Source organism: Gambusia affinis, linkage group LG21 (assembly GCF_019740435.1).
Source record: "Gambusia affinis linkage group LG21, SWU_Gaff_1.0, whole genome shotgun sequence".
Taxonomy (NCBI): domain Eukaryota; kingdom Metazoa; phylum Chordata; class Actinopteri; order Cyprinodontiformes; family Poeciliidae; genus Gambusia; species Gambusia affinis.
In genome coordinates this window covers 9,074,404-9,089,748 of record NC_057888.1, presented here as the reverse complement: position 1 = coordinate 9,089,748, position 15,345 = coordinate 9,074,404, and the positions used below count along the sequence as shown (strand labels likewise).

Below are 15,345 nucleotides of genomic sequence, written 5' to 3'. Positions count from 1 at the left end.
AAATTAAAATGTGAATTGTGTTTAATTTTATTTTATAATCTTACCTGAGCTGTACAAGAACACGCTCCTCCAGACCCAAGTACTTGTGCCTGTCCTCCTCTACCACAGCTCTCTGCCTCTGGACAGGGTCTTCCACCCGCCGCATAGCCTCTGTGAGTTTAATACTAATTTCCTGCTCTGCCCGCTTCAGCTGCACCCGTAAAACCTCCTGGTTCTGGACCTGGAGGGGATATACACAGTAAAACAAGATATCAGAGGACTCCAGCATGAAGCCTTTAAGATGTGTGTATGGTCAGATGTGTGCAAACAAGTTCAAGTCTGAAATTTAACCAGAACAGTATAGATCAGGTAAAAGGAGATGGAGTTCTTGCCTGCAACTGTCTCATCTGATGAAGTTGTATCCTGAGGTCAGAAACATTCTGTCTGAACTGCATGAGATTCACTTTGAGTGGAGATAAGTTCTTGTCTGGTGGGGCTGAACTTGTTTTAGGAACCAAGATAGTAGATCCACCTGCTGGGGCAAAGAAAGAAAAAGAATACGTTATAAACATTTTCATCATTTCCGGCAAAGCTTTTGGCCTTTAAAATGAGCACAAATGCACCAGTAAACCACACAGTCGACAATGTATGAACTTTTCTTTAATATTTTCCCTGAAATAAAAGGGAAAGCTGAAACCATTTAAATACTCTAGTTTTTATGAAGATTGTATATATTTTGTTTGACGTGAAACCATATATACTGCAAGTACTAGCACCCCTGCTGTTAACATTTTGTACAACCCCCTTTTCCCAGAAAGGCAACTTGAGCATTTCACACAGCTTAGACCATATAGAACACTTAGAATCCTGTATACTTTCTAATGCTTTTTTTTTTTTTTTTGAGCTCAACTCTACAGGTTTTCTATTGGAAAAGTTGAGGACTTTAATAGTCGTTGAAGAACAGTTATTAAGTGTCTGGTGAGCCATTTCTGGGTAATTTGGCCAATTCTTAGGGATCATTATCTTGTTGAAAGACCCAATGAGGACCAATTTTCAATTTACTAGCAGATTCTGGAATATTTTTTATTTAAATTTTCCATTTTAGTTTATGATACAATTCATTCTAAGAAGATTCCCAGGGCTTCTGGAAAAGAAGCAGACCTGCAGCATGACAGATCCTCTCCTGCTTAAGGAATTTTCCACATCTCATTCTTTATTTCACACTCGTCACACCTAGAGTATTTGTTGCTGAAAAGCTTTGTCTTATCTGTCCCAAAACACGTGGTTCCAGTTTATGTCCCAGCAGGGTTTAGTGAAATTCTTCTGTTACATTTGTTGGACAGAGTTTTAGATGGTAATTTTGAATATTTTCAACCTGCATTTAGTTAGAAGTATATAAAAAAAAAATAAAAATACGTTGTGCTTTTTGCTGTAAAGTGTCTGCTAAATTGTTAATTGTTAATCTAAATATTGCACAAATAAAATTCTAAATTTAACAAAATAACCCACAAATGGACATAACTGTAGTTAATAGATAGTGGCAATATGTTGCTAATATGATCATTTGTAATTGCGAATTGAATCAAAATGCACAAATGTGCTATGTATGCCTCTTTATTACTCTTTTGGTTATCATTTTATTAGGGGTAATTTACTTGGAAGAGCTGGATATGACCTTCCCATGTGTCCACCTGATAGTTGCCCTGACCTGAAATACAAGTTACAATTCAAACTGCTGCCTTTGTTTGGCTTCAAGAAATAACTCGCATCAAAAAAGGACACATACTAATGTATGTGTCCTGTGTTTTAGTCTCAGCTAAAATGTTATTATGTTTATTCAAAAAACAAACTGGTACTGTTTTAGATATTTAAAAAAGTTTTTGTCTTTTGATAAACTTTTCAAGTACACAAACAGTGCTATGTTTTGCTCTGCCACTGGCGGTGGCATTTGTGAATCTTTCCTTCAACACAGATGAGGTGGCAGGGGGCTGAAGAGCATAGATTGGATCACTGAATCATCTTGGCAGGCTTAGAAACTAACAGCATCTTGTTTTAAGAAGTGCTTTGAGGAGTTGGAGTGAGCTCTGCAGTCTCCTGCCTCTTACTTCAAATTAAACTGGATGTATTGAGAGGAAATATAAGCTGATGACAAGCAAAAGAAGCTCAACTTTGTCTTTTTTTCCACTCCCCCCACACTTTGCTCATTGCAGCCTGTTGACAGTTGCCTATGTGTGGTCTTGTCTGCACAAGATATTTTGGTATTAAAAGATAGAAGAGAATTAGAAAAAAAGAAGGATAAGGGGAATTACAGTAATACCAACCTGAACTAGGTGTGCTGTGAGCTGGAGATGAAGTATTTGGTGTTCTCTCGCTGCAGGCAGAAAAACCCCCCCATTAGAGCAGGATTTTGACACATACACAAAAAATATTGAAAAAAAGTTTACAGTTACATTAGTTACATTACAAGTTACATTAGTAATGATGAATACATTAAGAAAGTATGAGAAGTTATACCAGAGGGTAAAGCTGGTGTTAATGTTGTTAAGCTTAATGACATTCATAGAAACTTATTAAATTACTGCATTCACATAGGCTGTACTCTAAGTTTCAAGTACACATTAAAACAGAGGATCATAATGCAAAGAGTCTAAATGCAGCCAAAACCATAAACATCAATACATAGAGACCAACTTTAAAATCAGTCGAATCATTTTTACTTTTGAATATTTCTTCAGACCATTGATCCTTCCTTTCCTTTATTGAATCACTAATAATTTTTTACTTTCTCTGGGATCTCACTCTCTTCTATAATGGACTTGCTTACCTTTGAGACTCCTTGTTGCCACTAGAGTTTGGAGCCTTTAAAAGTACATGATGAACAAGACCAGTCAAGCTGGTAATCTGTTGCTCCATAAACTTCATTCGCTCTCTGCAGAAACATTAAAAAATGCTACTTATGTTAAATCTTGCACTAACACAAAGCAGCTAATTACGAACGCTCTTAACACAATAGTTTGTTTTGTATTATTGCTTACTGAACATTGTTTTCAAAATTGACTTGCGAATATCTCAGAGTAAATATTACTGCTTATGTCTTCTGTTTCTGGTGAGTCAGTAAAATAATAATAAAAAAAGTGAAATAGTAGAAACATAGTGGAAATTCTTTCTTTATTATTTTAGACTCAAGTAGACTGTGTGTCTTTGTGTTGCCCTATGAGTAGCTGGCACACTCCTCAAGGTGAACAAACACCTCTCACAAAGCAAATGCTGGGATAGGCTCCAAACCTCACCTATGACCCTAAACAGGTAAATAAAAGATAAATGGATGGATTTTGTATGAATATACAAAATTATATATATATATATATATATATATATATATATATATATATATATATATATATATATATATATATATATATATATATATTTGATTTGGTGGCAAATATCTCATCATTACATATTAAATAAAAATAGCCTTACAATTATTTAATATGTGAAAACAATCCCTACTCCTTAATACACTTAAAAAAATCACTTGCAAAATCACAAACATTTGATTGAAACATCTGATTGTAGCTTGTAGCTCATATGATTTGATAAACTATTCCAGATTTTGTTTTACAATCATACTTTTAGTGATGGTGTATATTTTTCTATAAAAACTAAAAATATAATATTTATACATATACACAGTTTGCATTTAATAAGTATAACAAATGCAAATCAACTCAATAAGTACAAACACTACTTTTTATTTACACCACCAAAACATAGTTAGCATCCTGCACCCCCTCCACCACCCACCCAAAAAAAGATTAATAGACAGGGTAAAAACAGCATCTGTTTTACTCTCCTTAAATAAAACAACTGTGCTAGCCATCAAAAGTAGAATAAAAATGAAAACTGAAAATAATAACACCAGAAGAAGGAACACAAAAGTATACAATGAGATTGTTCGTGCTTGGAAAAGTGAGCAACTTTTGTCTTCTGCTCAGAATATTTATCTTAAGAAGAATGTGAGGCAAGTTAAGGACACAGGGTGGACTGTGGTTGTGGCTACTTTTGACAATAGATGGACACACAGTCAAGTCCTAATTACAGTCTCACGCAGAATATTGCACACGAATAAACGTGACGGCAGCTCAATAAAGTTTTTGTCTGAAGGTTAACTTTAATTCTTTCCACCCAAATTCCTCTGCTCATTTTAAATATGCAAGATCATTCCTAATGAAAGTTTAAAGTCTCCCAGATGGTCATCTCTGATCTTGTTTGACTGACAGAGTGAGTAAAGCCAGTTCAATATTTTTCTGGATTTTCCATATGCATAAAGTTCTTGCAGACACCATGGAAGAGAAGCCTTGAGAACGTTCATCTGTGTTTATGTACTCTCATGTATAAAATTAATTAGTCTGCATAACCTAATTTTTGGACCTTAAAGAACAGTGAGAACACAGGTTATATTTGGTTTTAGTTGTGGATGATGAATTAGAGACATGGCCAGTCACAGGAGCTCAGCAGCGTATGGTGAAAGTAAAATTGTGATGCAGAATTAGTACATGCTCTCATGCTATGCTTTAATCCTAATACAAACAATCCCATGCTAAATGACTGCAACATCCAGGATTCAGTTGCTTACCGTGTCTCCTGGTCATTTGGAGTTGGAGTGGGCCCTTGAGAGTGACCTTGAGGGTCTGGGACCACAGGAGATCCCATGCTGTTCCTGGGCTTAGCCCCTGCAACTTCTTCCTTTCTGAAGGACTGGCGCACTGGTGAGCCTCTCTCCAGGGAAACACCATGAGGTGGGACAGCATGAGGTGGAACACCATGAGGTGGAACACCATGAGGTGGTACACCATGAGGGGGCATGCTGTGGATATCAATCATCCGTACCTCAGTCATCCTGTGAGGGGACGGAGGAGGAGTCTTGGAACCCAAAGTAGGCAACTGACTGTTTCGAGACTTCTGCCTATACAAAGGAGAGTGATCAACAGAGTCTGTAGGACTGGGCCCACCATAAGAGCTTGCAGAGCGGATGGAGGCACGGTGAAATCCCCCCATGCCATGTTCTGGACCATCAAGTCCAGGGCTGCCGTGCTGCCCATGACCTGCAGTCATGTTGATTCGTCCCTCTTGGAGCAGATATGGATCTGCATACAAACCTTCATTCCCTCTAGTTAGAGTGTGGCTTTTCCCACCCAAGTCTTGATCTGGCTTCACGTCCCGTCTCTCCAGTATAGCGCTGGGACAAGGAGAGACGGACCGGGTTGGAGGATTGACACTAGACATCCGGTCCCTTGGGATAGTGGCGCTTCCAGGGACAGAGTTCTGACGTGGGCCAAATGGGATTCGGGAGGGGGATGGTGGCATGGAGTGGGGAGAAGGTGGGAGTGCTCCCTGCAGGGGATGGTGTGATGGAGGACCCATAGGTGGATGTCTAAGAGGGTGCTGACCATCACGGGTGACATGTGCCATCTCGTTGTGCATCTGGAAAAATCCCAAAACATTATTATTGTGTCATGTAAAAGACTCTTTAAAGGACCTGTCGAATAAAGCGATTCTGTTTTATACCTGGATAGTAAGAAATTAAGCCAGTAAGAGCAAACAAAGGGTGCGGTGGTATAAATGTTAATCCTTTGATGGACATTTATTAGCAAATAGCTTAAAGGTGAATACAATATGGGTTTTATTTGTTCAACTATTATTTATAATAGATTGCAATGCAAAATTACTTTTCTGCCTGGATAAGTATTTTGATCCATGACAGTGTTTAGAATATGAAGTTTTTAAAAAATACATTTTTATGCTTGTCTTTGTAGAATGGAAATTATGATAGAAATCTATATAGTTTGTCTTTGGCTACCAATTAAGTAAAACACAGTGTTGCCAAAGTCGTAAGTCTAGAGGCTCAGCCTAGGCTTTTCTCTTAAATGCCAATATTAATTTTTAATTGTGCACTTAATTAATGTAGGAAAAGTCTTTTTTTCAATGTATTCCTTATGTACCTTGCTGCTTTTACAGCACTCTAATTAGACACACTTAATGGAATTGCCTTGTTTACAGTTTTTTCTATGCCTTTTTTCTGAAAGCCTAGAGGTGAAGAAATTGAACCAGAAAAAAGTAAAGAGTGAGCTTTGTCAAACAATGTCTGTTTAACCAGTCAGCTAATCATTGTCATCTATTGCTAGCCCTACTAACTTAAATAAACATTAGTGGGTTATGTAGGAAAAAATGACACCAGCTTCCTATAATGACTTTTGAGGAAATTACTTTTGAGATTTGGTTAGCAAAACTAAGAATTGGAGTCAAGATTAACATCTGGGTTTTGTAGTGGACCACATGATGTGATCTAATCAATAATCTAAAGAACAGTTTGAACATGTTTAGTTGGGCACAATGTGTGGATTACTTCCACTAATATGAATAAATGTATTCTCTACAATGAGAATTTGTTTTAAGTGAGGTCTGGAGTGCAAATTTTGTTTCAATCAAGAAAAGTCGAAAAGTTAAACCTTTTAGCCACATTAGCTCACATCCAAACCTGCAGCTGCAAATACATACCATAGTTTAGATACATACCAAACAAAAAAGTAACAACGCTCTCTGTATTACAAACCCAAGACAATTTGCTTTCTCAAGAACAAATTAACTAGCAAGACTAATATCAAGTGCACAAACAGTAATAAAACCTCAAGATTTGCGATATGCTTTGTATGACAACACTGTGAAAGAAGGTGTCACATGCAGATCTGGATTCACTCCATTTTCCTTCCTGTCAAACAAATAAGTTATTGTTTCGTCAAAGTATGACTCATAGGTTACACCTAGAAGCCAAGATGTGTCAAAAGCCCTGGTGGAAGTTCTTAAACACTTCAGGGACAGTTTTTCTTTGAGCACTTTTTGGTGCAGTGTTGTTTTTGTCTGTTTTATTCAAGCACGCCGAGACATATCGTTGTAGGGAAGAAAACAATGACATGGGTGTGACTCTTGTGTGTGCAAAAGTCAGTGTGCTTCGCAAAGTGGAGGAAAACAACTCCTGAAAGTGAACTGTAACAAAGAGTTCATGCTTGGCTGTGACAACAAATGAGAAACATATTTACAGAGAAAGTTCGCACAGCCTGCGTAAAGTATCATGAGGGTGATCTGCAGAGCATAAATGACCTTTTATTCTGAAAGTTTACACCCTGACGAAGAAAAAATCTTGACTTTCTCTGAATATTGGTGCATAGATGCAAAAATTAATTCATATTCTAAAAAAGCTACATTCAGAAAGGATTAAGCAATTCTCTGTCAATCTCAAACAGATGCTAGAACCCTAAACTACCAAAAAACCATCTCAAAATATCCCTAAAATATACATATTTTGTTGTAAAATAAGGATGAGTTTCTGCTTTAAGATAAAAAAAAAGACAAGGCAGCGGCTTGAAAAATAAGCACAACCAGATTAGACTGATGCGAGGGGTCTTGTTGAAAACAGCTAACTCCAACACCCAGGCTTATTTTTCCACTGTGGTCTTAAGCCTCCGGTAGTGCGGGTTGCCTATTTGGTTTGTGTACACAGAGCTGCTTCAGTCTCTTGCCGTGTCAGCATTGGATAAGGTTTCTACACTGATTCACAAACTGCAGAGAGTCACAGGAGGCCAAGCTAAACAGATAAAGAGCTGAGCTGTGGTGGTAAAGCAGTAGATTGTAAACATTTAGAGAAGCTTCACTGGATGGACACACTGTGTGTAAATGTGTAAATAACTGTAATGATGTAAGAAAGTGATTCGAGTTTGGAAGTAATGATATTACATAAAGTGAGACATTTATCATTTCAATATCATTAATGAAAATGGAAAAGCCGAACAGAAGTTGGGCAAAAATTAACGTTTTGTTTACAAAGCATATGTTTTCAGTGTACATAACAAAACTCTGACATAGACTACTGGTGGCAACAGAAGTCTGTAAAATCTTGTTTGTTTTGCAAACTTCTTTGCAGTAGGTGATCTGAATAAATATTAGTATTTTAAAATATTTGGTTATTCGTCTTCAAATAATATTACAAAATTTTCCCTATTGCTAGGCAGTTTGCACCAGTGATTATGAAGCATTATATTGCTATTTCACCAGCAATAAAACAAAGTTGATACCCAGGAAATGATTCACAGGCTTAAGTTAAAGTGGCATTAAGTAACAACACAAGTTGTTGTAGAAGTAATTGGGTGGACAGATCTGATGCCATTCAGTTTGTACTAAAGCCCCAACCATGATCAATGGGCAATAAGTAGAGCTATACAGGTCAGTGCAACAGTATATTTACTAAGACTTGATCTACTCATGATCTTCATAAGAATTGGATTTGCGCCTGTAATATTATGAATGGTACCAATACAAGGACTGATCATTTCATAGTTTTTCAGTAGCATTTCCACATCATTTGTCATTTCAAATCTTTATAGGTCCCATAATAAATTTCTATTGCAATTTTGTTTTAGTTTTCAAACTTGCAACAGTAACGTTATTAAGAAAGAGCAACATTGGTTTGGATTAATGGATAAAATGTCAACAAAGTAATTCCTTTGGTTATACTTAATCTCTAGTTCCCCACAGCCTTACGCAACCCTCAAAGTTTATGCCAACTGCTGGTTTGTTAAACAATGACAGAACTGTTGAGGACAACACTCTTCTGGATTGCTAACTCAGTGCTAGAAACTGCACAATGTTGGACAGAATTTAATTTATCAACAAATTTAAGTATTTATTTTTCTTCTTTATAATTTCTGCATTTAGTAAGAATTTTCTATGGTGTGTTTTACTATCTTATAGGTACTGAGAAAAAAAAATTGTCAGGTTGTATTTATTTACTCATACATTTAATATTTTTTCCATTTTTACTTAAACTTATACTACCAACTGAGGTCGGGTCTACAAAACCAACATTGTGTCATTCATATTTTGCTATCCATCTTTTTTTCCAGATTTCTGTAAAACAGTGTGATACATAAGGCCTGGTTTGTGGCAACAAGTTCATGGATAAGGTTAAAGATATATTGCCAGTGAAATAACAGTAAATCTGTTGAAGGCAGGAAATAACAAGAGTGTCAGATAAAGAGCCATGAGGATTACAGAGAGACAGATTGAGGAGGAATATTTGAGGAAATAGCTTTTTGAGCTTAGGTTTTGCTAAATCAGCAGGAAATAAACAGTAGAATTAGAAATCGAGAAAGAGATTAAGGCTGACATTGGGATAAGACATGAGTAAGAAAAATAGTCCAAGGAATGGAGTTGGATTGTCCCCTAAAAAGTTTCACTAGAGCGTATAAGGCAAGGTCTCTGGGAGAACAAAAAGAACCCCCCCCTGTAGACAGATTAACAAGAGCCAGGGGGACATTCCTTCCCTCAACTGCAAACAGGATGTGAGTTTAAGAACTAGAGGGAAAGTCTGCTTTTTTATTGCACCAGATCTATTCATCTCCTCTCAGCTGCTGGAACAAAAGAGACATACTCACCCTGGCATCGCCGTTGGCAGGCCGAGGTCCATGGCTGAAAGCCTGAGCGGGATCCTTGTGGTACACTTTGAGGCAAGAGTGATCTGTGATGTTCCTGTAAGGGAAGGAGGTGTTGGTTGGTAGGAAGGCGGCCCACATATCCCCGTCAGAGAACGGCCGGTCTTGCCTCAACCTAGATCTCTTTAACTTCTCAGCCAACGGCAAATACCCTGACGGAGGCTCGGATAGTCCTTCGTCAAGTGACATTTTCTCTAACAAAAATGTCCACTAACAGTTCTCTGAGATGCGGCTGATCTACATAAACGTCAAGCAGACCTGTGATTTCCTTTGTGCTGATCTCACTCTAAGTGTGTTGCACCTTGTACCAACCTTAAGGCACCACAAGACAATTTTTTACAACCTTGATAAAGGATTAGTCACAAAGTACACACTTCTCTTGAGCAGGATCTCTGCAGAGCAAGAGGGCAAAGTTTATTATGTCTCGGAGCTTGGTTTCTGCTTTTTATTTCTGCACTGAAAATCTCCAGCATTTTTTATGTACTTTTCCAGTTAATACCATGAATCCACAAGAAGAAATAAAACATGTTCTTAGATACGATCTGCATTGCTGTGCACATAAATGGAATACCACACAACACCATACTTTTGAAGTTTTTTCCCCAAGCATAAACAAACCTAAAGTTTTGCAAAACTTTTGCATAAGAGAGAACAAAAGACAAAAAGATTTCCAAAAAAGTTGTCCTCTGTTTGTTCGAGACATGTTGCCACATTGCTCCACATTCAAAATAACTTTCATTTTAACATGGAAGGGAAAAGGATGCAAGTTTTCCTGCCTTGAGACATTTCCTGTAAAAAGGAAGCTAGGAACAAAAGAGCCAGAAATCAGACTAATTTGGCTGGAAGATTTGTGACTGGAGCAATAGATTTCCTTAGGGTAGTTCTGGGTGAATTTTTTAAAGAGACAGAGCTTTCAATGCAACAATAAAAATGTTAACTTAATTTATACTGATCCTTCCTGGTTTTTTTTGTATTTGTATCTCTGACTTGTCAAAAAATTTGTGTATTTGAAAATCAGAGATTGGATGTTTACAGATGTTTAATGCACCAAGTGACAACCTAACTTTTCCGAGCGTAGCTGTCAGTAAATTCAACTGTAATGTTCTTACTCACAAATTGTGAGCTAGAACATCAGTATGGCTTAAATACTTTTCGAGCAGATACAAAAAAATACTCTGATATATACGTTTGCCTTTTGAGAGCTTGACATCTCGTGGACACTGAGCATATCCCGAATTGCTAGAGAGTCTGATTTTATTAATAGTCACTGATTCTACAGCAATGTGTAAAAAGGCTAACTATTGAATTATTAACAGGATCACAACAGAAATAATCCAATTAAATAATTTCCAGAGGGCAAAAAGTCACAAATGTTGAAACTGTTTAGCTTCGGAGTTTTAAACTCCTAATGTTCTAACGTCCTGAAGCAGCTAGCTGTGCTGAAATGCTAACACTAGCTTATTATGTGACACAGCATCTTGTTAAAACTAACTGAATATCACTAATTGCTTGAGGACCTTTTGTTAGGAACAGATATTTTCATTTAACACACTGTCCTAGTAATTTCTTTCCTTGATTTTACATACAAACAGAACTCCTTACCTGACATCAGTGAGTTCGTAGTACATGTTCCTCATGTCGTCTTTGACGTAGACAGCAACACTGGGTGACTCCAACATCTTCATGTTGAGCTGCTGCGGGAAGGCACTGACAAACAGAGCTCTGATTGTATCGATGCTGGTGATCTCATTCGGCATGCGGATCTGTTTGGTCTCATCGCCGTACTGCAGGTAGAGTACACCTAGGGACAGAAGAGCAATGAAATTAGAATGAAATTAAGATCTCAAAAACAGATGTGGTTTCCAAGTATGAAAATGCATAATTTGATTTATTCTTATGACAGGAAACCCACAACTTTTAATTTGGTTTGGTTTGAGGAAGTAATCCATTTATGAAGCTACAAAACTATAAAAACTGTCCATTTAGAAAGCAGTAGAATGTCTTTACTGATGGTGATAACTTAATGACTGTACACCAAGACTGAAAAGCTGTGATACAATCGCTCTGTCTTTAACTGAAGTTCTACTGCGAAGCTTAAAGTGTAATCCAGTAAAAGCTAAGGGACAGAATATAGGGATCTGGAGACAATGTTTGCACAAGATTAACAAAAATATAAGTTTAATATAGCTGCCAGTATAACAGGACCTGCCAAATGTGATAGTGGATATGCATGTTTTGGACTACAGTACAAAAGTATAGGCAGAAAAAAACAAAGAAATTTCCAGAGATGCACAATATATTGGCACCAACATCAGCTTTGGTGTATGTTTTTAATTTTTTTTAACATATTGGTATCAATCTAATAAGTAAAACCGGGCTGTTTGTGAGTGTTTCAGGAAGTGGACTGGAATGGGTTCAACATGTGGTATTAGTTTGGTCATGTGACAGAGATAGTGATGCAGTGCAGGATTGTTAGAGTGTTTGAAGCAGAGAAGCAATGTAGGGGGTGTGGTTGCACTCACAGAGTCATAAGTGCAGGGAAACACATACAATGTACATATAATATCAGTAAATATCAGTCTTAACAGTGGCATTAATTAATATTGGATATTGATATCAGCCCAAGTTTTTGTATCTTTAGAAATTTTTCATTAAGTTGATGACGTAGAGTGACCGTAGTAAAAGTCCTAGCTAAACTGAAAGTCATCACTTTCTATGCTGAATGATTTCTACCTTGGGCTGTGGAACAAATGAAATCAAAGTGATTCCCTAAAAACTGTCAGGGGTTCCATCGGCAGAATATTTATATGAATCTTTCACCCAGTTTCTATCTGTGCTGGAAATTAGAAAGTATTTTTAGTCAAGAAAATTACTTGATAATAACATGTTAGTTGGGGCAGAGGCAAAGCTGTGCATCCTGGGAGGAACAGTAAATGTTATGTAGCAAAAAGACCAAAGTCTGAACCTCTGAACTCTGGGTGTGGCTTCTGCGCTGTGTTTTAAAAAAAAACAGATGGCTCTCCCACAACATTTATGAACACGCCCACACTGCACTTGTATAAACAGTGCCAGGGGAAGAAAACAAATTCAATTTTCCGTCTGATTCAATGGTTGACACTGAAATACGCAGTAGAAACATTTAAACTTGATAAAATTGGATTGCAAAAGTTCAACCATTTTATAGCAAAAATTAGCCCAAAAGTCAAATATCCTTACATGTAAAGGCAGGTTAATAGTATGTTTATGATTTTTCCAATGAAAACAGAAAGGAGGCATGATTTTACTTGGTAAAACCAATAAAAACCAGGTCTGTAAAAGCTACCAGATGTTAGTGAAGTATTATACAAGACACTACATGCTCCATGAGACAGGGGGAAGGCAAATCCAGAAAATAAAACTGCTAAGCCTCTGCACTGCACTCCTTGGTTTGTCTGTGTTCCTGTGCAGTCGCAACTTCACACAGTGAAAATTTGCATCTTTTTCTATGAGATAGGTTAGAATAATGTGAATTTTTTTATGCGGATGTTGGCCACTTGGAAAGAAACACAACTATTATGAGGATTTCTTCTGCATTCATAGCATTATAAGTAGGTCGGAAAGAAGAATCGAGTTACATTCCAGGTGCCTGACCTCACTGAAAGCTTGCAACAAATGGCTAGCTGGTTTTGTAACCAAATGGGCACAGACTGGAAACTTTTTGAGTTTAACACGTCTTCCCTGAAAAACAGATGTACAAACTAAACACAGCAGTGAAAACCCCCCATTTCACTTGGATCACAACTAAACAACAGTAAAATACTACATTTCAGCCACACGTTAAAGCCATTAAACAGAGTCCAACTGATGCTACACTGTTGAATGTGATACTCACTGAAGAGGTCTGAAAGATGTCCAGTTTCCTTGCTCAGCCTTATAGTGTAAAGAAAAAGACCAGGCAGTAACTTGTGCAGCGAGAGGCGAGGGTACAAGGAATCCCCACATGTCCGTTGGGACAAAGTGGAGCATGTGCCGTTGCCTCTGTGCGTGCACCCGTGTGTGCTTGAGAAACTGTGGGAGGGACACAGTTGTAAAGTGGTGCCCCCCGTTTTCTCTCCACCCCTTCATCACACCATAACACCCCACTGTCCCCACACTTTATCCTGATGTTTTTGATGGAGTGAAGGAGCGTAATGGAGTACACATATGTGTGAGTTTGTTCATGCACACGTGTGTCGTAAAGCCTCTTTTCTGATGGGGTTTGCTTTTGTACAGTAGAGCCGTTGCACTGAACAAATCAAAACCTGTGAAAAAAACGACACCCCGTAGCGTGATTCTTTCCGACAAAATACGCAATTCTCTCTTTATCCGTAACTATGGGGTTTGCTAAGAAGTGAACTGCAAAAAATCATCTAAATAACTTCAGATATTATTGTTTGTTTGAAAAGTGTGAAAGGTCCTTGCAATAATACATCCACCATTTGCAAAATTTGTACATTTTCTGCACCTGCACACAAGTTATACAAAACATGTTTTGATTCTGTTAGGAATTCCATGGGAGGATTCACTAAGATTTCAACACAAGAAAAAATGGATACTAACTAAGACAAAATTAAGAGGGACAGTGGAAAGAAGGTGAAAGGAGAAATATAAGAGGTAGATAGAACATGGCGGAAAAAATAAATTAGACCACAATTATTTTTTGTATTAATTTGTAAAGTGAATTAAAGATTTTCTTCCATTTATTAAATTAAAGGCAAAAACGGTGTGTAATCGTGTGATGTAATGATGAAAGCAAAAACATACATACAGTTTTGCAACAAGAATGCATATAAAACATAAAAAAACAGGAACGAACATTAAATTAATTAAATGTTGATTTGTTGAATCACTGGGATCACTGGGAGGATTCTTTTTTTTTTTGTCAGTGAATTCTGGGAGAGTAGAAACGTAATAATGTTTGTGTTCATTTGCATGACAGTTTGCTGATGTCAGAACTAACTGAATAAGTCGTTAAAATCCACTAGTGACCGTAAGTGACAGGGTAACAGTGGAAAACTTTTTAAAACGAAGATTAAAGTACGAGTCTGAAACAGGTTTAACGAGAGTGTCTCAAATTCCTCATGAGATTTTCTTAACAGCATGCTTTTATTCCGGTTTCATATGACAAACCAACATAAATGAGTTCAAAACAGTTCAGTGGAAGAAAAAAGAAAATCTGATAATACTGTCGTGCATTTCAGTTCAATCCCCCCATTATTCAAAATGTAAAACTACCTTCCACGGCAAATACACTTGTCACTTGTTTGTGATGAATTGACCAGGGTGTAGTCTTTGAATTGAACCGCTTAATAATAGCTTTGGATGTTTGTTTAAGGTTGTCCTGCTGGAACGTAACCTCTACCGCAATTTCAAGTCATTTGCAGCCTACAAACAGGTTTTTGGCTAATTCCAATTTCACAACCACCCACCAACAACCATCCCTTAACAGCTTCCATGTCCATGCTGAAGAAAAAAGTCCCACAGCATGATCTTCCCACCACCTTATTTCAATGTCGAGCTGGTTTGTAGAGACAGGTTGGTGTTGAGTCTTCTGCCACCCAGGATTAGTATAATGTGACCAGATGAGATTACATTTATCACTGTGCCCCCTACACAGCTTATAGTAAACTGGAAATGGGATTTATTAACTTTCTTTTAAAAATGGTTTTCTTTTTGTCACTATTCTAGAAAGGTCAAATATGTTGATTTGATAACAAATTCTCTCAACGGAAAAGTTGATATTTGGCTGTTTTTATGATGAATGTTCACCTTGCTCCTGCTCTCAGTTCAGGTTTTAAAA

The 15,345-nt window shown here is 37.3% G+C and overlaps 1 protein-coding gene across 29 annotated transcripts in view; it reads right to left on the bottom strand.

The window, feature by feature from the left end:
• Positions 1–15,345, bottom strand: part of si:ch211-285f17.1 (sickle tail protein homolog) — a 116,137-nt gene that overhangs the window by 18,986 nt on the left and 81,806 nt on the right. For 22 of the 29 annotated variants that reach the window (XM_044105274.1, XM_044105271.1, XM_044105261.1 and 19 more), the window contains 7 exons: positions 11,130–11,328; positions 9,471–9,564; positions 4,619–5,466; positions 2,804–2,908; positions 2,301–2,350; positions 372–514; positions 45–220 (listed from right to left, as the gene is read on the bottom strand). In XM_044105274.1, the coding sequence (XP_043961209.1) occupies positions 45–220; positions 372–514; positions 2,301–2,350; positions 2,804–2,908; positions 4,619–5,466; positions 9,471–9,564; positions 11,130–11,328 (1,615 nt within the window). Of the gene's footprint in view, positions 1–44; positions 221–371; positions 515–2,300; positions 2,351–2,803; positions 2,909–4,618; positions 5,467–9,470; positions 9,565–11,129; positions 11,329–13,398; positions 13,544–15,345 lie in introns of those variants that run through there. The other 7 variants (XM_044105268.1, XM_044105286.1, XM_044105290.1 and 4 more) reach the window with 4 other exon arrangements.